The sequence below is a fragment of the Notechis scutatus genome, chromosome 4, assembly GCF_049901735.1.
Source record: "Notechis scutatus isolate UNSWTSFEM ecotype Mainland chromosome 4, rNotScu1.2, whole genome shotgun sequence".
In the NCBI taxonomy this organism is placed as follows: Eukaryota; Metazoa; Chordata; class Lepidosauria; order Squamata; family Elapidae; genus Notechis; species Notechis scutatus.
This window is the reverse complement of record NC_142012.1, coordinates 164,798,667-164,825,976: the sequence shown is the minus strand read 5'-3', so window position 1 is coordinate 164,825,976 and position 27,310 is coordinate 164,798,667. Positions and strand designations below refer to the sequence as shown.

The 27,310-nt window shown below is 44.4% G+C and overlaps 1 protein-coding gene across 1 annotated transcript in view; it reads left to right on the top strand.

The window, feature by feature from the left end:
* Positions 1-11,686, top strand: part of CHRNG (cholinergic receptor nicotinic gamma subunit) — a 39,648-nt gene extending 27,962 nt beyond the window's left edge. The window contains exons 7-11 of the mRNA XM_087965548.1: positions 6,637-6,840; positions 7,305-7,419; positions 8,504-8,618; positions 9,614-9,821; positions 11,233-11,686. Of these exons, the coding sequence (XP_087821674.1) occupies positions 6,637-6,840; positions 7,305-7,419; positions 8,504-8,618; positions 9,614-9,821; positions 11,233-11,471 (881 nt within the window). The 3' untranslated portion in view covers positions 11,472-11,686. The remainder of the gene's footprint in view (positions 1-6,636; positions 6,841-7,304; positions 7,420-8,503; positions 8,619-9,613; positions 9,822-11,232) is intronic.
* Positions 11,687-27,310: the final 15,624 nt, after the last annotated feature.

Genomic DNA, 27,310 nt, shown 5'->3' with positions numbered 1-27,310 from the left:
CTCTTTGTGCTGGGTTTCATTATCTGCAGCATAATTGTATTTTTTTTTTTAATATGGAGGAGCTGATGGGCTATTGTATTCTCTCTCTCTTTTTTTAAAGTCATCCTTCTCTTCCTTGTTATCCGCAGCGTATTTGAGGAAGTTTCTCGCAGCCCTTTCAATTCCATTTTTCTCCCAGTCTAGTGGGCATCTCATCTCTTGTTAGAAATCAATAAATTAAATAGCATTTCGATTTCATTATACAGAAATTAAATAAATCAAGTGACGGATATAGCCCTTAACACACTCTTTCCCCAATTTTGAACCATTTACTTGCTCCTTATTCTCTTCTAACTACGGCTTCCTGGCCTCCGACAAATCCTTCCCCAGGCAAATAAAATAACTCAATAAACATTATCCAGAATTGGCTGTGATCTACTGAGCCAGAAGCCTCTATATGCAAGTAGTCCTCGACTTATAACCAAGCATTTAGTGACTGTGTGATGACGCGAGGCATGGCACAAAGGCCACACAGTCAGATAATCCGTAGGAGTCCCTTTATTAGCTCCAACTTTGCCCCCAATGTCATGGTTACCTTCTCGGCTGGAGAAAAACTCTCCCAGGAACAGCCTTTGGCTGCAGAGAATCAAGTCCAAAACATGGTCAACAAAAACTGTAACTAAGAGTCCAATCAAGGCAAAATGAGATGATTAGTTCGGCAGGGCAGGAGCAAGAATTCCAGACGTGAAGAAACGGCCGTAATTCAACACAGTTGGAAAGACTCCAGGAACGCAGATAAGCAAAATCAACACAAGATAAACTCATGTTTGCTCCCAGCAGCTGCCGCACACAGTTTGCATCTCTTTTAAACTCTCATTCCCAAGTGTGGCTAATAAAGGGAATCAGGGCCCTTTCATCCCCCGTAAGCCATGCAACTCCCGTTGCTCCCTTCTCCATTCCTCCCTGCGTGCCCTAGGATGAAGAGGGGGTGGGCCTGGGTCTTCCTCTGAACTCCCTCTCCCTTGTTCTACCTCTCCCCTGCTCTGTTCAGCCGGTCTTTGCCCTTCCCCAGTTTCCTCCACAGCCAACGGAGCCACACTCCCACCCCCTGTCAGCTATTTGTCTTCCTCTTTGGTTTCAGACTCCAACAGGGGCATGACAAGTTCATTTAGTGGCTGTTCAAAGTTACAACAGCAAAAAGTGGCTTATGACCATTTATCACACTTACGACGGTTGCAACATCCCCTTGGCCACGTGTTCAAAATTCAGATCTTTAGCAACTGCTCAGTACTTATGACGGTTGCAGAGTTTCAGAGACATGGGATCACCTTCTTGTAACTTTTCCAAGCCGGCTTCCAACAAGCAAAGTCAATAGGGTGGTGATGGCCAGATTCGCTTAACAACCAAATGATCAGATCAATCACAAGTGCAGTGATTGGGGCAAGAAAGGTTGTAAAATGGGGCAAACTTCATTTAGCAACTTTCTTGCTTAGCAACGAAAATATTGGGCGGATTTGCGGCCATAACAGCATAAGAGGATAGGGAAGGGACCCTTGGAGGTCTTCTAGTCCAACCCCCTTTTCAGGCAGGAGACCCTATACCATTTGAGATAAGTCATTGTCCTGAAAAACCTCCAGTGTTGGAGGAGTCACACAACTTCTGGTGGCCACCTGTTCCACTGATTTATTGTTCTAACAGTCAGGAAATTCCTGCTTAATTCCAGGTTGCTTCTCTCCTTGATGAGTTTCCATCCGTTGTTTCTTGTCCCGCCCTCAGGGGCTTTGGAGAATAAGTTGACCCCCCTCTTCTTTGGGGCAGCCCCTCAAATATTGGAAGACCGCTATCATGTCTCCCCTGGTCCTTCTTTTCTTTAGACTAGACATACCCAGTTCCTGCAACCGTTCTTCATATGTCTTAGCCTGCAGTCCCCTAATAAGTCAAGGAGTACCTCTAATCAATAAGACCAAAATAAGGGTCTTCCCTGCCTCTTTTATCACTTACCAGATATTTGCAGGATGGTCTGGAATGCGTCTTCTGAATCCAGCCTCTGAATCTCCTTTATGGCATCATAGAATGCATGAGGGACCATCTAAATGCCAATGCAATCCTAACTTGCATTAATGGAAGGATACAATCGAGATCAAGGGAGGTACTAATACCACTCTATAAAGCCTTGGAAAGACCATGCTTAGAGTACTGCATCCAGTTTTGGTCACCACACTATGAAAAAAGAGGTTGAGACTGTAGAAAAAGTGCAGAGAAGAGCAACCAGGAGGATGAGGGGACTGGAGGCTAAAACATATGAAGAACGGTTGCAGGAACTGGGCCTGGCTAGTCTAGGGAAGAGGAGGACCAGGGGAGACATGATAGCAGTGTTTCAATATTTGAGGGGCTGCCACAGAGAGGAGGAAGGGGTCAAGCTATTTTCCAAAACATAAGAAAGAAAGAAAGAAAGAAAGAAAGAAAGAAAGAAAGAAAGAAAGAAAGAAAGAAAGAAAGAAAGAAAGAAAGAAAGAAAGAAAGAAAGAAAGAAAGAAAGAAAGAAAGAAAGAAAGATATCTGAGCAAACCATGGATGGACAGAAGACATGTCTATTTTAAGGAAAAGAAGGATGGGGTGACAAGATAGCAGTCTTCCAATATCTCAGGGCTTCCCACAAAGAAGAGATGTAAAACAAAGATGTTGAGATTTCAGAAAGAGTGCAGAGAAGAGCAACCAGGATGATGAGGGGACTGGAGGCTCAAACATATGAAGAACGGTTGCAGGAACTGGACCTGGCTAGTCTAGGGAAGAGAAGGACCAGGAGAGACAGAATGGCAGTGTTGCAATATTTGAGGGGCTGCCCCAGAGAGGAGGAGGGGGTCCGGCTATTCTCCAAGGCACCTGAAGGCCAGACAAGGAACAATGGATGGAATCTGATCAAGGAGAGATTCCAGCTAGAAATAAGGAGAAATTTTCAGTCAATGGAACAGCTTGCCTTCAGAAGTTGTGGGTGTTTCATAACTGGAAGCTTTAAAGAAGACACTGGGCTGTCCTTTGTCAGAAATGGTGCAGGGTCTCCTGTTCGGGCAGGGGGTTGGACTAGATGACCTACAAGGTCCCTTCCAACCCTGTTCTTCCGTTATCTAGCCCAACCCTTGCCGAGTGTAAAAATCCTGCACTGTTGGATTGGAGGAGCTGTGTCTCTTCAACCACACGTTTTCTGCAGCCAGCCAAGATGCCATGTTCAAAACATCTGCTCGGTCTTTACCCCAGCTGGTTAAAGGGATTGACAACCATCTCTTTTTTGCATGTGTGAATTTGCTGCATCTTAATAAGTCTGCAGCAAGGGACTTGGTTTCCCTTGTCTTCTCCTGCAGCTGACGGGGACGTTGAGGCTGGTTTCTCAGGGGCCTCCCTCCCCCTCCCCTCCGATTCCGAACCCCTGCAGAGGCTGGCGGCCCCCCCCCCCGTCATGTTTTAATAGCATATTGAAAACACAAGCGGCGTCTTCTGTCTTTTATTTTCATTAAAGCGTTGTCATTTCGCCCCGTTTAAAAAGCTGTCGCTGCGGCAGATGACATGGGCTGGGAGACAGGGAGAATGACAGTGGAGGAAACCATCGGCCTAATCCTACATTACGCCTGGTGTGGCACGACAGCTGAGAGAAGGAAAGGAAAGAGAGGGGTTTTTTGGGGGCGGGGGGAGTTTCCCCTCCCAAGAGACACCTGGAGATTTTGGGGACCAATAAAGCAGAATTATTTGTAGCTCAGAGTTGACATGAGGGGGGTCCTTGGTGCTCTCTGGGCTTGGTGGTTTTCTTGCAGACGTTTCATAACCCAACTAGGTAACATCATCAGTGCTACAAAGAAATGGGGTTTTATGGGAAGGCAGGCAGGAGGAAGAGGAGGAAGAGGAAGAGGAGGAAGAGGAAGAGGAAATGTATGGGGTCTTTGGTGCTCTCTGGGCTTGGTTGTTTTCTTGCAGATGTTTCATAACCCAACTAGGTAACATCATCACTGCTAGAAGGGAGTGGGATTTACGGGGTGGCAGGGAGGAGGAGGAGGAAGAGGAGGAGGAGGAGGATTAGCTGTACCTGTTAGATGGGTCCACGGGAATAAGAGGCAGGACGCAGCAGAAGCAGGTAAAACTCTTTTATTTGCGTTTTAAGTAAAAAGCCACTCAGCCGCCAGCTTTTGTAGCCAGCGCTAACCAAAGCTTCAGCCACTGATGGGACTTTATTTTTCCCACCAGTGGCTGGACCAATGTGTAGAGTCTGCTAGTCGACTCCACTCTACGGCCATATTTGGTAACACTTAACAGTACCTGTCATCATGCTGCAGTTGTCCTATATTAAAACAAAGACCCGTGGCTTTTTCCCCCCAACAGTTTTATCTACTTTCCTATTTCCCCCCCCCTATTTTCCCCCCCTTCATTTTGGGGGGCTGCCTGCACAGGGGCCTCTAATTGAAATCCCAAAATTTCACTTTTTTTCTGCCACCGGGGCTCAGAGCCAGGTATCCCATCGTGGCCCTGCATTAGGCGAGAGAGCCTTGGTCAAGGCGGCAGAATGGAGACCACTCCCTGCAGGACAAATCAACCATTCAATGATTTTAAATCAGGGCTCCCCACACTTGGCCCCTTTAAGACTGGTGGACTTCAACTCCCAGAATTCCTCAGCCAGCAGAGCTTATTGGCTGAGGATAGCTGGCCGAGGAATTCTGGGAGTTGAAGTCCACCAGTCTCAAAGGGGCCAAGTGTGGGGAGCCCTGATTTAAAACAATTAAAACGTCATTTTAATTTTTGTCGTTCCCATCTCTGTTCCTCCTTTGGCATCCTTTCTTTAATGATTCTATCTCACCCTTTCTTTGATAGCAGCACACAGATAGTCCTCGACTTACGACAGTTCATTTAGCGACTGTTCGAAGTTACAACGAAGTTACAACGAAGTTACAACGGCACTGAGCAAAAAAAGGGACTTAGGACCGTTTTTTGCAGTTATGACATTTGAGGCATCCCCGTGATAAAAATTCAGATGTTTGGCAACTGACTCATACTTATGACCGTCGCTGTCCCCGAAGGTCATGCGATCCCCTTTTGCGACCTTTTGACATGCGAAGTTAACAGGGAAGCCAGATTCACTTAACAGCCAGGCTACTCACTTATCAACTGCAATGTTTCGCCTAACAACCAAGGCAAGAAAGGTCGCAAAACGGGGCAAAATTCACTTAACAAATGTCTTGCTTAAGAACATAAATTTCAGGCTTGATTGTGGTTGTAAGTCAAGGACTACCAGTAACATTTGTCCCACAGCGAGTTGGCTGTGGAGAGTTGGCTGCAATAAGTTGGTCACGATGAGTTTGCCATGGTGAGTTGGCTGTGGTGAGTTGGACAAGGTGAGTTGGCTGCAGTGAGTTTGCTATGGCGAATTGGCTGCGGTGAGTTGCACGGTGAGTAGGACTGAGTGAGTTGACCATGTTGAGTTGGCTATGGTGAGTTGGACATGACGAGTTGGACTCAGTGAGTTGACCACAGTGAGTTGGCTGTGGTGAGTAGGACTAAGTGAGTTGACCATGTTGAGTTGGCTATGGTGAGTTGGACATGGCGAGTTGGACTCAGTGAGTTGACCACAGTGAGTTGGCTGTGCTGAGTAGGACTGAGTGAGTTGACCATGTTGAATTGGCTATCGTGAGTTGGACATGACGAGTTGGACTCAGTGAGTTGACCACAGTGAGTTGGCTGCGGTGAGTAGGACTGAGTGACTTGACCATGGTGAGTTGGCTATGGTGAGTTGGACATGGCGAATTAGACTCAGTGAGTTGACCACAGTGAGTTGGCTGCGGTGAGTAGGACTGAGTGACTTGACCATGGTGAGTTTGCTATGGTGAGTTGGACATGGCGAGTTGGACTCAGTGAGTTGACCACAGTGAGTTGGCTGCGGTGAGTAGGACTGAGTGAGTTGACCATGGTGAGTTGGCTATGGTGAGTTGGACATGGCGAGTTGGACTCAGTGAGTTGACCACAGTGAGTTGGCTGCGGTGAGTAGGACTGAGTGAGTTGACCATGTTGAGTTGGCTATGGTGAGTTGGACATGACGAGTTGGACTCAGTGGGTTGACCACAGTGAGTTGGCTGCGGTGAGTAGGAATGAGTGAGTTGACCATGTTGAGTTGGCTATGGTGAGTTGGACATGGTGAGTTGGACTCAGTGAGTTGACCACAGTGAGTTGGCTGCGGTGAGTAGGACTGAGTGAGTTGACCATGGTGAGTTGGCTATGGTGAGTTGGACATGGCGAGTTGGACTCAGCGAGTTGACCACGATGAGTGGGCTGCGGTGAGATGCTTGCAGCGAGTTGGCTGCGGTGAGTTGGACACAGTGAGTTTGCTATGGCGAGTTGGCTCCAGTGAATTGGCCATGGTGAGATGCTTGCGGTGAGTTGGACGCGTTGAGTTGGACATGGTGAGCTGGCTATGGCAAGATGGCTGTGGCAAATTGGCTGTGGTGAGTTGGACACGGCGAGTTGAACTCAGTGAGTTCACCACAGTGAGTTGGTTGCAGTGAGTTGGACGCAGTGAGTTGGTTGTGGCGAGTTCGTTGCAGTGAGTTGGATGCGGTGAGTTGTCCTAGACCTTCCAGGGAGTGAGACATGCTACGGCTGATCCGATTATCCTTCCGGCAGAGAATGGAGAGTGGGCGATCAAACACCGGCCGGCCAAGAAAGTTGTGAACGCCGAGCACTTCACCCCGAGCGACATCGGCTACCAGCAAATTGTCTTCTTCTTGATCATCCAGAGGAAGCCTCTGTTCTACGTGGTCAACATCATCATCCCCTGCGTGCTCATTTCCTCCGTTGCCCTGCTGGTCTACTTCCTGCCGGCCAAAGGTCAGCGCCCTGGTGGCCTGGTGGGAGAAGTCCTTAGAATCATCAAACGGGAGGGAAACCTGGAGATCCTCCAGTCGAGCCCCAGGGATCCTAATGCAGCAGTAGAGGAAAAGTTAAAAAAAATATTATTGGAACAGAGACAGCAGGAACTGGGGTTCAGTTGCAGAGAGAGATCAGATTGGAAAGGATCCCTGGTCCAACTTCCCAAATATTTTGACTCAGAGTAACAGGGAACCAGAATATTGGGACAGTATAATCCTTTTCCAATCCTTTTCCTTTCCCTTTCCTTTCCTTTTTCCTTTCTCCTTTCCTTCCTTTCCTTTCCTTCCCTTTCTCCTTCCCTTTTCTTTTTCCTTTCTCCCTTCTCCTTCCTCCTCTCTTCTTCCGCCTTTCTGTGTTCACCTTCCCTCTTTCCCTCTTCCCTTCCTTCTCACAAGAACAAATGCTTTCTATTATTCCTGCAGCCGGTGGGCAGAAGTGCACAGTCTCCATCCAGGTCCTCTTAGCCCAAACCGTCTTCCTTTTCCTGATTGCAAAAAAGGTGCCGGAAACATCTCAGGCGGTGCCTCTCATTGGAAAGTGAGCGCTTGGCAAAACGGGCAAAATTTGGATACTGGGGCAGGCAGTGAACGAGAGAGAGAGAGAGAGAGAGAGAGAGAGAGAGAGAGAGAGAGAGGAGGAGAGGGAGTGGGGGAGAGAGAGAAAAGATAGATAGATAGATAGATAGATAGATAGATAGATAGATAGATAGATAGATGATTGATAGATGACAGATAGAAAGGATAGATAGATAGATAGATAGATAGATAGATAGATAGATAGATAGATAGATGATTGATAGATGACAGATAGAAAGGATAGATAGATAGATAGATAGATAGATAGATAGATAGGTAGATGATTGATAGATGACAGATAGAAAGGATAGATAGATAGATAGATAGATAGATAGATAGATAGATAGATAGATAGATAGATAGGATAGATAGATAGATAGATAGATAGATAGATAGATAGATAGATAGATAGATGATAGATAGATAGATAGATAGATAGATAGATAGATAGATAGATAGATAGATGATATAGATGATAAAGAGGATAGAGAGATAGAGATAGAGAGAGTTAGATGATAGAGAGAGTTAGATAGATATAGAGATAGATATAGATGATAAATATAGATAGATAGATGATAGATAGATAGATAGTGATAGATAGATAGATAAAGATAGATAGATAAATAGAAAGATGATAGATTAGACAGAGATGATAGCTAGCTAGCTAGAGAGATAGAGAAAGAGATCATGATAGATAGAGATATAGATAGATAGATAGATAGATAGATAGATAGATAGATAGATAGATAGATAGATAGATACATGATGAGAGAGATGGATATATAGAGACACAGAGAGAGAGAGAAGGATAGATAGAGAGATGAGAGAGATATGGATAGATGGATAGATGATAGATAGAGATAGAGAAAGGATAGTGTAGATAGGTAGATGATTGGTAGAAAGATGATAGATAGATGATAGATAGAAAGGATAGATAGATGAGAGATTGAGAGATAATAATAGAGATATGGATGGGTGGATGGATGGATATACAGATAAACAGATAAACAGTAAGATAAACAGTGTCATTCTATTTCCGTTAAAAGGTACTTAACTTTCCTTCTGGGGGTGACCATTGCTATTGTGGTGAACGCTGTGATTGTCCTCAACGTTTCTCTGCGCACGCCCAATACTCATTCGATGTCCGAGCGAATCCGGCAGGTGAGTCCAAAGGAGGCTCGGCTTTCCACCTACATGGGATGAGTGTTGGGCCTTCTCCGTGTTCCCAGGCTTTCGTTTTATTTTGGGTACCGTTAAGTCAAGCTTGGCTGGGCGGGCGGGGGGTTTGATTTATTTACATTCATTGATCTAATTTAGAGGTCCCCTGATTTGAAATGACAGCCTACACCAGGGATGTCCAAACTTGGCAACTGGGAGGGCGGAAAACGGGCCTTCCAAAACTACCGGAAGTCCAGAAACAAGTATCAGCTTTGGAAGCCATATTGAGATCTGATGCTCCCACGCTGCCAACGATTGAGCCCGGGAAAGTGGAAGGGGGGGAATTCATTGGAGTATATCGAGTTAGACAAAATAAGATTCTTTTGCTGTTTCAAGGTCACGTAGTGTTGCACGTAAGTCTTACTTTGGGATGGATGGTGATTGGGCCATGTGATGGGGGACGGATTTATAGTCTTTAACTTTTGCAAGGAATCCCGAAACTTTCAGATTCGGGATTCCACAGATGTACCAGTTACTCTCCCAGTAAAAGGAACTTTTCAGAAATGTCTTGTCTCGGAGTTATTGGTTGGAATGGAGGTTTGCTGGAACGCTGACAACGACCCTGTTTCCGGTTTCTGGAGAACCTCCAGAGTCTGGGGGAGGCTGTTTTCACCCTCCCAGAGGCCCGAAGGAAGCCTCCGGACTCTGGGGGGAGATGAAAAGCATCCCTTCCTAAAGTTCTGGGAGGCCACGCCCACCATGGCCACGGCCACCCAGCAACCGGGCAGCGAACCGGTTGCTGGGATTTTTTTAATCCCTCCCCTGGTCGTAAGTCACTGTTTTTACTTTGAACGGTCAGTAAACGAGCTCTTATAAGTCGAGGAGTGCCCATGTTCCGTCTCTTCCCTGCTCCCCCTCCCCATGAACAAATGGAAAGTTTTTCCTGGCGTTCCTCTCTGCTCCCGCTTCCCAACGTGTCTCGATGCCTGGCTCTGTAGCTCTTCCTGCACCTGGTGCCCCATTACCTGGGCATGCACATGAGGCGCATCTCGCTCCCCGCTGGGAATCGGCTGGCGCGGCGACGGAGCTCCCTGGGGCTGATGGCCAAAGCCGAGGAATACATGCTGTGGAAAGCCCGGAGCGAGCTCCTCTTCGAGAGGCAGAAGGAACGGGACGGCTTGATGAAGATCCTCCTGGCCAAGATTGGTGAGCTTCTGGCAGGACGGAGGGCAGCCTGGCTGGGGGGAATGGGCAACGGGGTGGGAAGGTCGGAATAGATCTGATCCAAAGAATGGAAAGGAATGGAATGGAATAGAATAGAATAGAATAGAATAGAATAGAATAGAATAGAATAGAATAGAATAGAATAGAATAGAATAGAATAAGGAATAAGGAACAAGAATAGAATAGAATAGAATAGAATAGAATAGAATATAGAATGGAAAGGAATGGAATGGAATGGAATAGAATAGAATAGAATAGAATAGAATAGAATAGAATAGAATAGAATAGAATAGAATAGAATAGAATAGAATAGAATAGAATGAGGAATAAGGAACAAGAATAGAATAGAATAGAATAGAATAGAATAGAATAGAATAGAATAGAATAGAATAGAATAGAATAGAATAAGGAATAAGGAACAAGAATAGAATAGAATAGAATAGAATAGAATAGAATAGAATAGAATAGAATGAGGAATAAGGAACAAGAATAGAATAGAATAGAATAGAATAGAATAGAATAGAATAGAATAGAATAGAATAGAATAGAATAGAATAGAATAGAATAGAATAGATATTGGATGAAGAATAGAATGGAATGGAATGGAATGGAATAGAATAGAATAGAATAGAATAGAATAGAATAGAATAGAATAGAATAGAATAGAATAGAATAGAATAGAATAGAAATAGAATAGAAATAAAATAGAATGAGGAATAAGGAACAATAGAATAGAATAGAATGGAATGGAATGGAATGGAATAGAATAGTATAGAATAGATATTGGATGAAGAATAAAATGGAATGGAATAGAATAGAATAGAAATAGAATAGAAATAAAATAGAATGAGGAATAAGGAACAATAGAATAGAATAGAATAGAATAGAATAGAATAGAATAGAATAGAATAGAATAGAATGGAATGGAATGGAATGGAATGGAATGGAATGGAATGGAATGGAATGGAATGGAATAGAACCTATTGTTGGAAGGGACCTTGGAGGTCTTCTAGTCCCACCCCCCGCTCAAGCAGGAGACCCTATACCTATACCATTTCAGACAAATGGCTGTCTCATTTCTTCTTGAAAACCTCCAGTGATGGAGGAGCATCTACAAACTCTCGAGCCCTTCCACTGGTTAATTGTCCTGCCTGTCAGGAAATTCCTCCTTAGTTCTAGGTTGCTTCTCTCCTTGGTTAGTTTCCACCTGTTGCTACCATTAGCGATGGAGATTCCAGCCGCCATTGCAGTCGTAAGTCGAGGATTGTGTCAACGCAAGGGCTGCGCTGACGGAAGAGCATTAGACGTTCAGGCAGAAATGGCCAGTTCTCCGGAGCTGCTCCTTCTTCTTGGTCTTTTGATGTTTCTCTACTACTTTCATTTCCATTTCAAGGAGAAGGCTTGGAGAACGGAGGCCCCCAGGACTTCTGCAACAGCCTACGCCACGCCGCTCTGGAAATCCAATCCTGTGTGAATGCCTGCAACCACATCACCAAGACTTTGCAAGAAAAGAACGATTTTGACAGCGTAAGTACCACGGAAAAGGGCGCCACGTTCACGGTGGAAGGTTCAACTTCCTCAGTTGCATTAACAACAATCCTAAGTTGCTGTCATGCCCCTGTTGGAGTCTGAAACCAAAGAGGAAGACAAATAGCTGACAGGGGGTGGGAGTGTGGCTCCGTTGGCTGTGGAGGAAACTGGGGAAGGGCAAAGACCGGCTGAACAGAGCAGGGGAGAGGTAGAACAAGGGAGAGGGAGTTCAGAGGAAGACCCAGGCCCACCCGCTCTTCATCCTAGGGCACGCAGGAAGGAATGGAGAAGGGAGCAACATGGGTTGAGTGGCTTATGGGGGATGAAAGGGCCTTGATTCCCTTCATTAGCCACACCTAGGAAGAGAGTTTAAAAGAAATGCAGCCTGCGTACAGCAGCTGCTGGGAACAAACATGAATTTATTTTGCATTGACTTTGGTTATCTGCGTTCCTGGCATCCTCCCAACCGTGTTGAATTACTGCCATTCCTTCACATCTGGAATTGTAGAATAGAATACAATCAAGATCAAGGGAGGTACTAATACCACTCTGTAAAGCCTTAGTAAGACCACGCCTAGAGTACTGCATCCAGTTTTGGTCACCACACTATGAAAAAAGAGGTTGAGACTGTAGAAAAAGTGCAGAGAAGAGCAACCAGGAGGATTAGGGGACTGGAGGCTAAAACATAGGATGAACGGTTGCAGGAACTGGGCCTGGCTAGTCTAGTGATGAGGAGGACCAGGGGAGACATGACAGCAGCCTTCCAATATCTGAGGGGCTGCCACAGAGAGGGTGTGTGTGTGAGTTGCATTAACAGAGGGATACAATCAAGATCAAGGGAGGTACTAATACCACTCTGTAAAGCCTTAGTATGGCCACACCTAGAGTAATGCATCCAGTTGTGGTCACCACACTATAAAAAGGATGTTGAGACTCTAGAACCGTGATGGCGAACCTATGGCACGCGTGCCGGAAATGGCATGCAGAGCCATTTCTGCCAGCATGTGAGCCATCATCCAGGACTGATCCACTGGACATGCGCATGCGCCCCCAGCCAGCCAGCTGATTGTTGGGTATCTGCCGTGCATGCACTTGTGGTGATGCATGTGGGGGAGATGCATGCGCATGTTCAGGCGGTGGGTGGGTCAGATAACAGATAACTAATAGATAATCAGAGTTGGGAGGGACCTTGTAGGTCATCTAGTCCAACCCCGCTGGGTCGCGTGCGTATTGCATTATGCGTGCAGAAGGAGTACAGAGAAAAGCAACAGCCTGAAAACAGCCCGAAAAATGGCCTAAAAAACAGCCAGAAAAATGTCTTGAAAATTGCCAAAAAACCAATGTGTTTTTCGGAATGTTTTCAGGATGTTTTTGGCCCAAAAATGTCCTGAAAATGTGTTGAAAAACAGCCGGAAAATGGCCAGAAAAATGGCCAAAAACGACCCAAAAAACCAAGCCAGCTGGTCTTCGGGTTTCCGGTGCTCCAGAATGAACGCGCATTCCGGTTTGGGCTCTCGGTTTCGAAAATATTCGCCATCACTGGTGTAGGGTTTCCTTCCTGGGCAAGGGGTTGGATTAGATGACCTACAAGGTCCCTTCCAACTCAGTTAAATGGTTGTGGGTTCATTTCCGGGATGCTCCCTATGTAGAAGTTTTGACACTGCTGTTTATGGAGATTGATCCTCGCATCTGGAGCTTCGCTGCCTGTTTTCCATGTCTTGTTGAGAGGCAGGTTAAAAAGCCTTTTTTGGGGAGTGGGAAAAAAAAGAGAAATTGGAAATCTCACCATTCGGCTTCATTCCTTTGGAAAGAAAATAGACATTTATCAGCATTTCTCTCAGATCTGAATTGCAGGAAGCAATCAGACCTACTTTCATCTATTCTCTCTGGCAAGCCAAAATTGATCCTCAGATTATGTAGCTTGGCTGTATTTTCAACCTCTCTCTCCTTTATTTCCTTCTGCAGTTTTTTCTCCCCCCGTTTGGATTTAATAAATAAGTTAGATTTAAAGTGCTGGAAAAAAAACAAATTGTTCAGCGGGGAAACTTATTTGGTTTCGTGATTTTTGCATGAAAGGTGTCCAATTGTCGGCCGTTTCACCGCCTCTAAAAATTTCTTTCTTTCTTTTTTTCTGTAAAAAGAAAAGTCCGCCCCCCCCTCTTTCTTCCTTATAAGGTTTCCAACTCAGTGGAAACTTTGGTTAGCTGCCTCCTTCTCCAACAATGACATTGTGGAGGGGTGTGTGCGTGTGTCAGAATCGGCAAGAGGAGGGGGGTGCGTTGTCACGATCGAAGCCCCACCTCTCTTGCACATCTGAGTGTACAAAAGGTTGTCTTCTTTGAAGTGGAGTCCAAGCGATAAAGAGTTTTGCACCTTCGGGGGCTATAGTACTTCAGGGGGAGGGGCGTTGGGGCCTTTAGCTCTCCTATTGGTCAACTGGGGGAGATCTGATTGGCTAAGGTGATTCTTTAACGGTTGGTTGCATATCAAGAATGGAATGGAACGGAATATAGAAAATGAATAGAATGGAATGGAATGGAATGGAATGGAATGGGATGGAATGGGATGGAATGGGATGGAATGGGATAGAATATATAATGGAATGGAATGGAATAGAATAGAATATAGAATGGAATGGAATGGAATGGAATGGAATGGAATGGAATGGAATGGAATAGAATAGAATAGAATAGAATAGAATAGAATAGAATAGAATAGAATAGAATAGAATAGAATAGAATAGAATATATAATGGAATGGAATAGAATAGAATAGAATATAGAATGGAATGGAATGGAATGGAATGGAATGGAATAGAATAGAATAGAATAGAATAGAATAGAATAGAATAGAATAGAATAGAATAGAATAGAAAGGAACAGGAACAAGAACAGAATAGAATAGGAATAGAATAGATGAAAATAATAGAATAGAATAAATGAAAATAATAGAATAGAATACAGAAAATGAATAAAACAGAAGAGAAGAGGACAAATTAATAGAACAGAATATAATAGAATATAGAAAATGAATAGAATGGAGTAGAACAGAATATAGAAAACGAATAGAACAGAATAGAATAGAATATAGAAAATGAATAGAATATAGAATAGTAAATAGAATAGAATAAATGAACAGAATAGAATAGAATATAGAAAACGAATAAAACAGAACAGAACAAAATGAGTAGAACAGAACAAAACAGAATAGAATATACAAAATGAACAGACTGGAATGGAATAGAACAGAATAGAGAAAATGAATAGAATATAGAATAGAAAATAGAATAGAATAAATGAACAGAATAGAATAGAATATAAAAAACGAATAAAACAGAACAGAACAGAACAAAATGAGTAGAACAGAACAAAACAGAATAGAATATACAAAATGAACAGAATGGAATGGAATAGAACAGAATAGAGAAAATGAATAGAATATAGAATAGAAAATAGAATAGAATAAATGAAAATAATAGAATAGAATACAGAAAATGAATAAAACAGAAGAGAACAAATTAATAGAACAGAATAGAATAGAATATAGAAAATGAATAGAATGGAGTAGAACAGAATATAGAAAACAAATAGAACAGAATAGAATAGAATATAGAAAATGAATATAATATAGAATAGAAAATAGAATAGAATAAATGAACAGAATAAAATAGAATATAGAAAATGAATAAAACAGAACAGAACAGAACAAAATGAGTAGAACAGAACAAAACAGAATAGAATATACAAAATGAACAGAATGGAATGGAATAGAACAGAATAGAGAAAATGAATAGAATATAGAATAGAATAGAGTAGAGTAGAATAGATATTGGAATGAAGAATGGAATGGAGTAGAATAGAATAGAATAGAATAGAATAGAATAGAATAGAATAGAATAGAATAGAATAGAATAGAATAGAATAAACAGGAGTTTTGTCGGCTTCAAAAGTGATTCATGACAAATAGAAGGAAAACAAATTGGAAATTGGTAGCCCATATCAACTGAAATGCATCTCTAAATTTTGCAAAGATTTGGGCAGGACAGGTCAAAAAAATAAAGATGGCAGCCACGCATTAAAAAAAGGGGAAAGGCTTCTTCAACCCTACAGCTGCAGCTACTATCTTGACTTTTTTGACCTGGCTTACACAGGCTTTATTAGGAGTGACCATGTCGGTGTTATCTGGGTGCAGCTGACTCTAAGACACATCATTCATTTCCCCTTGACCCTGGTCTTCCCCCACCCCCTGGATGTATATTCTCCAATGGGACACATCCATAGCCAAGAGTCATCAATCACGCTCTCCAGTAATAATCTTGCACACCAACAGCTTCGGGCTGCCTAGCAATTATCTGAAGCATTTAAGGAATGCACTGCTTTCCCCACTCCGTTTCCGCTGACAACTAAAAGACCAAAGAAGTATTTTTTAGTTGACATTGTACTTACCTCACCAGGAGGCTTCCGTGAGGCCCAGTAGGCGAAAAACAGGATGCAGGGGGGAGGTGCTGCGAAAGAAAAAAACACATAGCCACACCCACCCAGTCACATGCCCACCTGGCCATGCCCACCAAGCCATGCCCACAGAACTGGGGGCCTCCATTCTTCTTCCACCCCAACATTTGGAAAGTTTCCGCCTTGCGGTTCCCCTGACTTTTCCTTCCTTCCAAGAAAATTAACTTTTCTTTCAGTTCCCTTATTTATTTTCTTTCTTTCTTTCTTTCTTTCTTTCTTTCTTTCTTTCTTTCTTTCTTTCTTTCTTTCTTTCTTTCTTTCTTTCTTCTTCTTTCTTTCTTTCTTTCTTTCTTTCTTTCTTTCTTTCTTTCTTTTTTCTTTCTTTCTTTTTCTTTCTTTCTTTCTTTCTTTCTTTCTTTCTTTCTTTCTTTCTTTCTTTCTTTCTTCTTTCTTTCTTTCTTTCTTTCTTTCTTTCTTTCTTTCTCTTCTCTCTCTCTTTCTCTTCTCTCTCTCTCTCTTTCTTTCTTTCTTTCTTTCTTTCTTTCTTTCTTTCTTTCTTCCTTTTTCTTTCTTTCTTTCCAGGAAAAAACGAAGAATGGATCCTGGTAGGCAGAGTCATTGACCGTGTCTGCTTCCTCCTCATGGCCTCCGTTTTTATCTTCGGCACCATTGGCGTCTTCCTGATGGCTCAATTCAACCAAGCTCCAGCAGTACCTTTTGTGGGAGATCCGAGGCGATTCCTGCCTTCGGAGTAGGCTGGGAACTGGATCCACAGATCTCAACTGGATCCTCTCCTTGGAGGAATTTCATACGGAGAACAAGGCCGCAGTGCAAGGCTTTGAGGCCTACCCTGGGAACTCTGGACTTCCTGATGTGTAAACTCACCAAATGAGTAGCTAAGAAAAAATGCATGTCAGGAGAGTTTAATTTAGTTTAATTTACTTTATTGTCATTGCACCCGTGCAACGAAATCAAACACCAACTTCAGTGCACATTATGACCATGAAAATAAACACAGGCACACATCCTTTGCATTCTAGGCAAATGAATGGAAAACCCCTGATATTGCATTAATATTGCACTAGACAGTAGAATTCAACAGAGCTACTGTTCTCAGATAGAAGCTGATAATTGGGACAGGCTCGATCGGCGGAAGAAATGCCAAATCGAAATTCGGCATTCTGGCTGAGTGTGCAACCTATCACCATAATAATTTTTACAAACATTTTGAAAGGTGGGGTTTTTTAAAGATACACTTCAGGTGATTTATTGCAAGTGTTTCTCAGTGTCTTTTATCCCAAAATTGAGGCATGATTCAATTCCTATTGATAAGATACTATCAGTTATATTATTTCAAAAAGGGGGAAGATCAAATGAGTAGCTAAGAAAAAAACGTGTGTCAGGGGAGTTTAGTTTAGTTTAGTTTACTTTATTGCCATTGCATCTTGTGCAATGAAATCAAACACCATCTTCAGGGCACATCATGACCATGAAAATCAACACAAACACACATCCTTAACACTCCACACATTGAATTGAAAACCCCTGATATTCGATTAATATTGCACTAGACAGTAGAATTCAAGAGAGCTACTGCCCTGGGATAGAAGCTGTTTTTCAGCCTATTTGTCCTTGTTTTTATTATTATCCTGTACCGTCTGCCAGATGGTAATAGTTCAAAAAAAAAGGATGCTCAGGATGAGATGGATCTTTAAAGATATTTTGAACTTTCTTAAGGCAGCAGGAGCTATAAAGCTCTTCCAAAGAGGGGAGAAGGCAACCCATGATCCTCTGGGCAATGATGTTAACCCTCTGGAGTGCTTTCCTATCTGCCACTGTGCAATTGGCAAACCCTACAGAGGTGCAGTAAGTTAAGATACTCTCTATGGTGCAGCGGTAGAAGGTCACCAGCAGTTTTCCATCCAGTTGTTGTTTCTTGAGAAGCCTCAGATAGTAGAATCTCTGCTGGGCCCTTTTGACCAGGGCTGCAATGTGAGCCCCCCCAGGTCAGGTCCTCTTTTATGATGGTGACACCCAGAAACTTAAAACTGGCCACTTACTCCCCTCGGTCTCCATGGATAAGCAAGGGTTGGATGTCTGATATGTTCCTTCTATATAGTCCACTATAAGCTCCTTGGTCTTATTGGTGTTGAGGATCAAGTTATTGTCTCCACAGCATGAAAGCAACCGGTCCACCTCATCTCGGATATGCAGACTCATTCCCCCCCCCCCGGAGATGAGTCCCACCACTGTTGTACCACTGAGTTAAAGAATTTGAAGAAGAGGGTTTTTGGGTGTGGGAAATCTCTTCCCAACGGAACCCAGCCTTCTGGGGTCCGTGTTAACCCCTCTGGGGTACTGCATAGCTTTGGGGGGCGGGGATTTGCAATTAATTTCCCCAAGAGGCTACATGAGAAATCCAGTTGTGGAGGGTTAAACCAATAAGGCTGTGAAGGTGTGTAGGCACGCACACACACACACACACACACAGACATACATCAATTGAGAAATAAAAGGAGCAATCGCTTTCCAAATAAAAGCAATGGAGATGTATTGCATACATGGTGCAGACTTATTTACCTTTAACTTCAATCCAAATAGCGCTGGAAGGGACATCAGAGGTCTTCTAGCCCAACCCGCTTTTCAAGCAGGAGATCCTATACCATTTCAGACAATGGACAATTGGAGACAATGTACAATTTTTTTTCTTTAAAACCTCCAGCCCCCACAACTTCTGAAGGCACACCGTTCCACGGATTAGAATAGAATGAATCATCTGGAAGGGACCTTGGAGGTCTTCTAGTCCAGCCCGCAGCTCAAGCAGGAGAACCTATACCATTTCAGATAAGTGACTGTCTAGGCCAGGGGTGTCCAACCTTGGCAACTTTAGACTTGTGGACTTCAACTCCCAGAATTCCTCAGCCAGCAAAGCTGGCTGAGGAATTCTGGGAGTTGAAGTCCACAAGTCTTAAAGTTGCCAAGGTTGGACACCCCTGGTCTAGGCTCTTCTTAAAAACCTCCAGTGATGGAACTGCCCATGATTTCTGAAGGCAAACTGTTCCACTGGTTAATTGTCCTCCCTGTTAGGAAGTTTCTCCTTAATTCCAGGTTGCTTCTGTCTTCGATGAGTTGCCATCCATTGTTTCTTGTCCTGCCCTCTGGTGCTACGGAAAATAAGTTGACCCCCTCCTCTTTATGGCACCCTTTCAAATACCGGAAGACTGCTACCATGTCCCCACAGTTCCTTCTTTTCTCTAGACAGGCCAAACCCATATTCCTGCAACCGTTCTTTGTATGTTTTAGTACTCACCAGGCCTTTAATCATCTTAGTTGCTCTTCTCTGCACTTTTTCCAAAGTGTCAACATCTTTTTTTGTAATGTGCTGACCAAAACTGGATGCAGGATTCCAGGTGTGGCCTTACTAAAGGCTTTATAAAGCAGTACTAATACTTCCACATCAGAGGTGGTATTCAGCAGGTTCTGACCAGTGCTGGAGAACCGGCAAATCCCACTTCTGACTGGCCCCGCCAACCTCATCTATTCTCTGCCTCCCATTGAGTCCCAGCTGATCAGCTGGGTCTCCTTTGGTTGCCCCGCACAGGAGAACGGAGCTGGAAAACAGGTTAGTGGGGTAGGGAGGGATGGGGATTTTGCAGTATCCTTCCCCTGTCACGGCCACCAAGCCACATCACTCCCACCAAGCCACACCCACAGAACCACTAGTAAAAAAAATTGAATCCCAGTTCCACATGATTTTGATTGTGCCTCTTTATGCAACCAAGGATTGTATTAGCTTTTTTGGCTGCTGCTGCTGCACACTGCTGGCTCATGTTTAAATAAGCATCTATTAGGGTTCCAAGGTCCCCTCTCGGTTAGCTTTTGAGCCACATTTCACCTATTTGTACCTTTGTTTTTTTTCCTGCCCAGGTGTAAAACTTTGCTTTTCTCCACATTAAGTTTCATGTTGTTGGTTTGGGCCCATTGTTCCAAAATATTAGAATATTTCCAATTGTCCTCATGGGAATAGAATGCCCAGGTCTAACATAAGTGGTGGAAAACCTCATGCTAGGAATGGTTTGTGTGTTCTAGGCTGGTTTTTTGGGAAAGCACAGCTGAGACCTTCTCAAATATATAAAAAGTGATTTTGCTTTGAAGGATTGACTTCTGGGAAATCCCCAAAGGAGAAAGAAGAATGTTGTGAATTCTCCAGAATATATATATATATATTTCCTCAGCTTGAAAATTTTTTAGCACATCTTTAGTGCGACGCGATAACGTGCCATTCCTTGCTGATATTTGTATAATTTCCCGACTCGATTCTATTTTAATAGTTCGCTGTACGCTGGAATAATAGCTTTTAAAGCTTTGCTATTCATTAGCAGCCTGTTATTGTTTGGCTGGTTTTCTCCTAACCCCCCTTTTTTAATTGTTTGCTTCTTAGAAACTTTCCACGTTTTAAAGTAACTTTCTAATCTGCAGAAACTTAATTTGATTATTGGCTGCGTTAGGAAATTTAAAAGTCAATAAAGAATTTTGCAGCAGATTTGGTACAGACTGAACTCCTGAAGCGTTTAGAAACGCAAGAGAGATAAAAGCCACGGCTGCATCCTTATGAACCATATATAACATGGATACACTGGATTGGACCCTAAAGTAATTACATAGGACTTGCGGATCGTTGTGCGCTGATCCGATTTTATGACCCACTTTTGAAGGAGTCATTAAGCAAATGCGGTAGTCAAAAGCAAACACCAAGGTCATTAAACAAACCATTGTTCTCTATGGTCTGTTTTGATGCTGGGAAACAGAACAAAACCAAAATTCCAGGCTCCTGCAGAGATTACAGAATAGATCAGTGGCTGCCAACCAGGGCCGGGGACCACTGGTGGTCCGTGAGAAAATTTGGGTGGTCTGCAGATAAATGTGACCCCAAAAGCAATTAATCCAGGCTGCGTGGGAACACAAGTCTTGCGTCGCTTGCTTTGTGAACAACATGAGTTTGTGAGGGGAAGGGGGGAAAGAATAGAGGGGGGCACCTGCCTCACTCACCCCATGTGCCTCGCCTGGCCACCGGGCTGCCTCTTTCTGCTTCTTTCTTTTTCTGCTTTTGGCTACACGCATGGAAAGCAGCAAAAGTCTGTCTTTCTTTCACGCAAACTCTGCCAGAAATGAGTCTTTGGGATCCTGCAAGGCCTCCTGCTCCAAGAGGCTGCGTCGGCAAAGACTCTGGCGGAGTTTGAGGGAGAGAAAGAAAGACTTCTGCTGCTTTCCTTGCATGAAGCCAAAAGTCTCTCTCTCTCTCTCTCCCCCTCCCCCTGAGAACGGAGCTGGAAACGGCATCCTATGATCCCATATAAAGAATGATTGAAAATGGAGTGGGGAATTTTCCTGCAGACTTTTTGGGAGATTTTCCCAGGGTCTCTGGTCTGTGGGATTTAAAATTATGAGTTTGGTGGTCCCTGAGGTCCAAAAGGTTGGCGACCCCTGGAATAGATTATAGAAAAGATTTTAGGTAGCCAGTCCTGTATGGGTAGTCCTCGACTTACAACCACAACAGAGCCCCAAAATGATGTCACTAAGTGAGGAATTTTACGATTTTTCTTGCCACATTCAAGTGAATTGCTGCAGTCGTTTAAGTCACACTTAAATGTTCAGTAAATCTCTGGCATTCCTCTGTCAATTTTGCTAGGCTGAAGGTGGCAAAAATGATCACGTGACACAGCTACCATCATAAATACAAATCAATTCCTAAGCAGGTGACCATGATGAGGATAATCCTATGGTCATAAGTGTGAAAAAATGAACATACTGTTCTAACCCAGGCTTCGTCAAATGTAATTGAACACAAACTTGTTTTAAAAGCAAAACCTATTTTATTGCAACGCTGGGAATTACTTTCATTCCCAGCCAGAACTAATCTTAAACAGTTCCCCAAGATAAGCGCACGCCTTTCAGTGCTGTGGAATGCTGCCAAAAATAGAAGTATCCAAATTAATTATAACAGAAACCAACCGAAGTACCAGGAAAAAAAACTGACCAGAGTACACAGAGCTTCAAGGAGGACTCGGAACTGATCGAACGACTTTGCTTCCTGCAAAGAGTTCGTCATTGATGTCTGACTTTTATCCCTTATGGGGGGATAAAAGTAACCTCCCAGCATTACTCCTGAGTTACCCCTTTTGTTTCAGCTGCTCTCACCTTCTAGCAGCTCTGTGCACACGCACACTGGGAACAGGCTCCCCTGGGTCCTCTGCCTCGCTGCTGCCAGACTCCAAAGACTCCAGAGTCCGCACCCCACTCCCAGATGGTCCTGGCCCCATCTCTGCATCGGACACAGGACCCTCCTCTGAATCCTCTCCAGACTCCCTGACTGGTCCCCTTTCTTCCCCACTGTCTGATTCTGCTGCCATCTGCACTGGCTGGCGGCGAACCACAACACATACGCCCCTCTTTTCAGTGCCGTTGTAACTTTGAATGGTCACAAAATGAACCGCTGTTAAGTCAAGGACTACCTATATCAGTACTCAGAAGGCAGAAGGAAAAGGGGTGGATTTGTTTTTCCTGCATTCATTCCTGCTACAGGTAGTCCTTGACTTATGACCGCAGTTGAGACCAGAATTTCTGTGGCTAAGCAAAGCATTATTTTGGGGGAATCGCACCTTTTTGATAGCACCTTTTTGCGCCATGGGGGGGTTAAGCAAAATCACTGCGGTTATGAAATGAATTATGCAGTCATTAAACAAATCCAGCTTCCCCCCATTGACTTCGCCGGTCAGAAGCCGGCTGGGAAGGCAGCGAACGGTGATCACATGATCTCTGGGAGGCAGCAACCATCGTAAACACATTGCCAAGCCCCTCAAATTTTGATCGCATGACCGTTGGGATGCTGAGACAGTTGTTAAGTACAAGGACTGGTCGTGGGTCACTTTCGTTAGGACCGTGGTAACTTCCAACGGTCGCTAAATGGATGGTTGTAAATCAAAGGCTACCTGCAATGGGCTTGTTTTCAAGCATTTAAAAAGCCTCTGATGATTTAAGCTGGCTTTCCCAGACTTAATTTTCTCCCCTTCCCTTTCTAGTTGGAAGGATGTGTGTTTGGAAGGGAAAAACAGAAACCGGGCACTGGATATTTCCGAAAGAACTGATGGTCTCCAGCCGATACTTGGGAACAGTCCATTTCAAAGGTCTGGTGCAACAGCTCCCTCTGCTGACCGCTTTGGGAATCTTGCTAAAGCTCAAATGCCTGTCTTGTAACATTTATCAATCCATGCTTTGCAGTCAAGTCAGTCTTGCAGACTCTTAGCAACAGCCTACAAAAGGCTCTGCTGTTTCCTTGGCAAGGAGTAGCTTGCCATTGTCCTCTCCCCAGGGCTTCGAGAGAGAGGCTGGCCCAAAGCCACCCAGATGATTTGTAACTGACTCGCTCCTTTGGTTTCTAGCCTGATGCTTTATATATAAAACTTCTACTGTTTCTCAACTTTGGGAATTTTAAGATGTGGTGGACTTCAACTCCCACGAATTAGTCAAGAGTTTGGTCAAGCCCAGATTGGCCCCTGCACCTTCAGCTAGGCCTAACCCTTGGCCATGGAAAGGGTTATCTGCAAAGCTTGTTACACTGAACTATACCAATACTTGAGTCACCCAGAATTTGAGGAAAGGTGGGTGGCTATATAAATGTTTGAAATAAAAACCAGACATAGGTACTAACTAGACTGCCCCTCCTCCTTCTAGTACTGTTACCTAGTTGGGTAATGTAATATCTGCAACAAAAAAACCCAAGCTCAGAGAGCACCAACGACCCCTAGTCCTCCTCCTCTTCCTCCACTCCCATCTAGCACTGATGATGTTATCTAGTGGGGTAATGAAATGTCTGCAAGAAAACAACCAAACTCAAAGAGCACCAAAGACCCCATAGTCGTCCTCCTCCTCCTCCTCTCCCTCCTCCCATTCCTCCTCCTCTCTTCTAGCACTGATGACGTTACCTAGTTGGGTAATGAAATGTCTGCAAGAAAACAACGAGAGAGCACCAAGGACCACACAGTCCTCCTCTTCCTCCTCCACTCTGCAAATTCCACTCCCTTCTAGCCCTGATGGTGTTATCTAGCGGGGTCACAAAACGCCTGCAAGAAAAACAACCCAGCTCAGAGAGCCCCAAAGGACTCCAGCCTCCTTCAATGCCAGATTTGACGTTAGAAAGAAAATCATTTTTTCATTCTTTTTTTTAAAAAAGGGGGGGAAATTAAAATGCAGCCGACCTGAAGTCCACAAGGGACTCAGACAAGTGGTGGAGACCAAGGAGCGAATGGAGACGAACCCTCCTCTTCCTTACCAGGCCCAGCAGGAGAGGCATTTCTCGTGTTGAGCTTGGGATGAGCTTTTACACCGCCGAGTTGGCGAGGGAGCAAATGAAGCGGCAGCAAACTTGTTCTGCGCACAGCTGGGCTCGGGAGCGAGACTAAAGCCTTAAGTGCCATCATTTGCAAAACAATTAATGCAACAGTGGCGGGTAGAGAGAACACAGCTGGCAGCATCAGGCTGCTTTTACATGGGTATTTTGTCGGCTTACAGCACCAGAGCGCTATTATAAGCGGAACGCAAAAATCTCACCATAACCAATATTGGAGACAGCAGGGGTCGTGTGTTTAGCTGAATAATAAATGTGGAAATGCTGCAGTGGTGCAGAGCATGAGGGGAAAACAACAACAACCCACCACCACCGAGTGCATCAGGATGGGACGAGGGGTGCAGATAAGGGTGCAGGAGGCTGTTGCAGAATATTACAAAATAGCAGTTGGAGGTCATCTAATCCAGTGGTTGCCAACCAGTGGGCCGGGGACCATTGGTGGTCTGTGAGAAAATTTTGGTGGTCCGCAGAGAAATTTCATCCTCAAAGCAATTAATCCAGGCTGCGCAGAAACACCAGGCTGCGCTGCCCACATGGCCCGTGGGAACACAAGGCTTGCGTCGCTTGCATTGCGAACAAGGGAGTGAGGGGAGGGAGGGAGGGGAGGAGAGGAAGGATGGAGGGGGAGAACTTTCCCCACTCGCCCCACTTGCCTGGCCTGGCCACCAGGCTGCTTCTTTTGCTTCTTTCTTCTTCTGCTTTTGGTTGCACGCAAGGAAAGCAGCAAAAGTCTTTCTTTCTCTCCCCCAAACTCCACCAGAACTGAATGTTTGGGACCCTGCAAGGCCTCCTGCTCCAAGAGGCTGCGCCGGCGTGACAAGTCTCACAAAGACTCATTACTGGCGGACTTTGGGAGAGAGAAGGAAAGACTTCTGCTGCTTCTGCTGCTTTCCTTGCATGAAGCCAAAAGTCTCTCTTTCTTTCTCCCCCTGAGAACGGAGCTGGAGACGGTATCCTGCAATCCCAAATAAAGAACGATCGATCAGTAGGAAAACGGGGTGGGGAATTTTCCTGCAGACTTTTTTGGGGATTTTCCCATTTCAGACAAATGGTTGTCCAATTTCTTCTTAAAAACCTCCAGTGATGGACGAGCATCTACAACCTCTAGAGCCATTCTACTGATTAATTGTTCTGTCAGGAAATTCCTTCTTAGTTCTAGGTTGCTCCTCTCCTGGATTAGTTTCCCTCCATTGCTTCTTCTCCTGCCTTCAGGTGCTTTGGAGAATAGTTTGCCCCCCCTCTTCTTTGTGGTAGCCCCTCAGATATTGGAAGACTGCTATTATATCACTTTTAGTCCTTCTTTTCATTGAATAGTCTTTCTTTTCATTAATAACATCAATTTACTTCAACTACTGTCATAGAGCCACAGTGACATAGTGGTTAAGAGTGCAATACTGCAGGCAACTTCTGCTGACTGCCAGCTGCCTGCAATTTGGCAATTCGAATCTCACCAGGCTCAAGGTTGACTCGGCCTTTGTTGTGGTTAGCCAGCAGCAGGTGCGGACAGCTGAGGAGAGCGAGGACTCAGATGAGGGGCCAGGACCGTTGGGGAGTGGACTGCTGCCTTCAGAGATTGTGGGGGCTGGCAGCAGCGATGAGGAGTCTGTGCCAAGTGCGCGTGTGCGCAGGATTGCTTGCAGGAAAGAGCAGCTGCAGCAGCATGGGCGACTCAGGAGTAAGGCTGCAAGGTAATGGCCCCTCCTTCAAGAAGAGAAAAGCCAGCTGTGAATCAGACGTTCTTTGCAGGAAGCAAAGACGTTTTGAAACTCCAGCCTCATGGACATTCCAGTATCCTGAGTTTGTATTTGAAGATTCTTCTATTGCAAATTATTTCTTGTCTGTTATCTTTTGGCAAGTCTCACACAGTTTGGCAAGGCTTGTGCTTATCACAGCCAATTATTTTGCAGAAGCATTAAAAGGTTTCTGTTCCCTTTGGATTGTGGTTGATTTGTTGGAAAAGGGTGTGGGTCAGAACAGCCTTCCATCCTTCTGAGGTGGGTAAAATGAGGACCCAAAATTGTTGGGGACAATATGCTGACTCTGTAAACCGCTTAGAGAGGGCTGTGAAGCACTATGAAGCAGTATATAAGTCTAAGTGCTATTGCTATTGCTGTAAGTTGAACCCCTTGTCTTTGTAGAAGCCCCTTAGATATGGGAAGACTCAGAGGTGGGATTCAGCCGGTTCTGACCCGTTCTGGAGAACTGGTAGCAGAAATCTTGAGTAGTTCTGAGAACCAGCAAATCCCACCTCTGACTGGCCCCATCTCCATCTATTCTCTGCCTCCCGAGTCCCAGCTGATCGCCTGGGTCTTCATTTGTTGCCCTGCACAGGAGAACGGAGCGAATGGGATTTTGCAGTATCCTTCCCTTGCCACGCCCACCAAGCCAGACCACGCCCACCAAGCCACACCCACAGAAACGGTAGCAAAAAAAATTATATCCCATCACTGCTATCATGTCCCCCCTAGTCCTTCTTTTCATTAATCTAGACATCCCCAATTCCTGCAACTCTTCTTTGTATCCCAAAGGTGTTTTTTTTTTAAATCAAGAGGCAACTGGACTTTTTGGTTTTTCTTTGAAGATGTTTTGCTTCTCATCCAAGAAGCTTCTTCAGCTCTGACTGGATGGTGGGGAATCTTCTTTGTATGTTTTATCCTCCAGCTCCGTCATCCTCTTGGTTGCTCTTCTCTGCACTCTTTCTAGAATCTCGACATCTTTTTTTTATATTGTAATAACCAAAACTGGGTGCTCCAATGGGGGGGGGGGGCTTACCAAAGCATTATAAAGTGATATTAACCCTTCAGGCGATCATCTTCACATGATCTATCCCTCTGTTGATGAACCTCTAGATTGTGGTGGCTTTTTTGGTGATTGAGGTGCAGGTGGGGGGAGAAATCTACTACGTTCTTCCTCCCAGATCTAGTTTAAGGCTTAACAGGTGCTCACAGGCGATCCTGGCATATTTTGCTCATCATACAAAACAACTTTCCTCATTCCATAACCTTTGGGTGCCTCAAATTACAGGGAATCCCGGGGTTCCATGATCCCCTTTTGGGGCCTTCTGACAAGCCAACTCAGATTCTGTT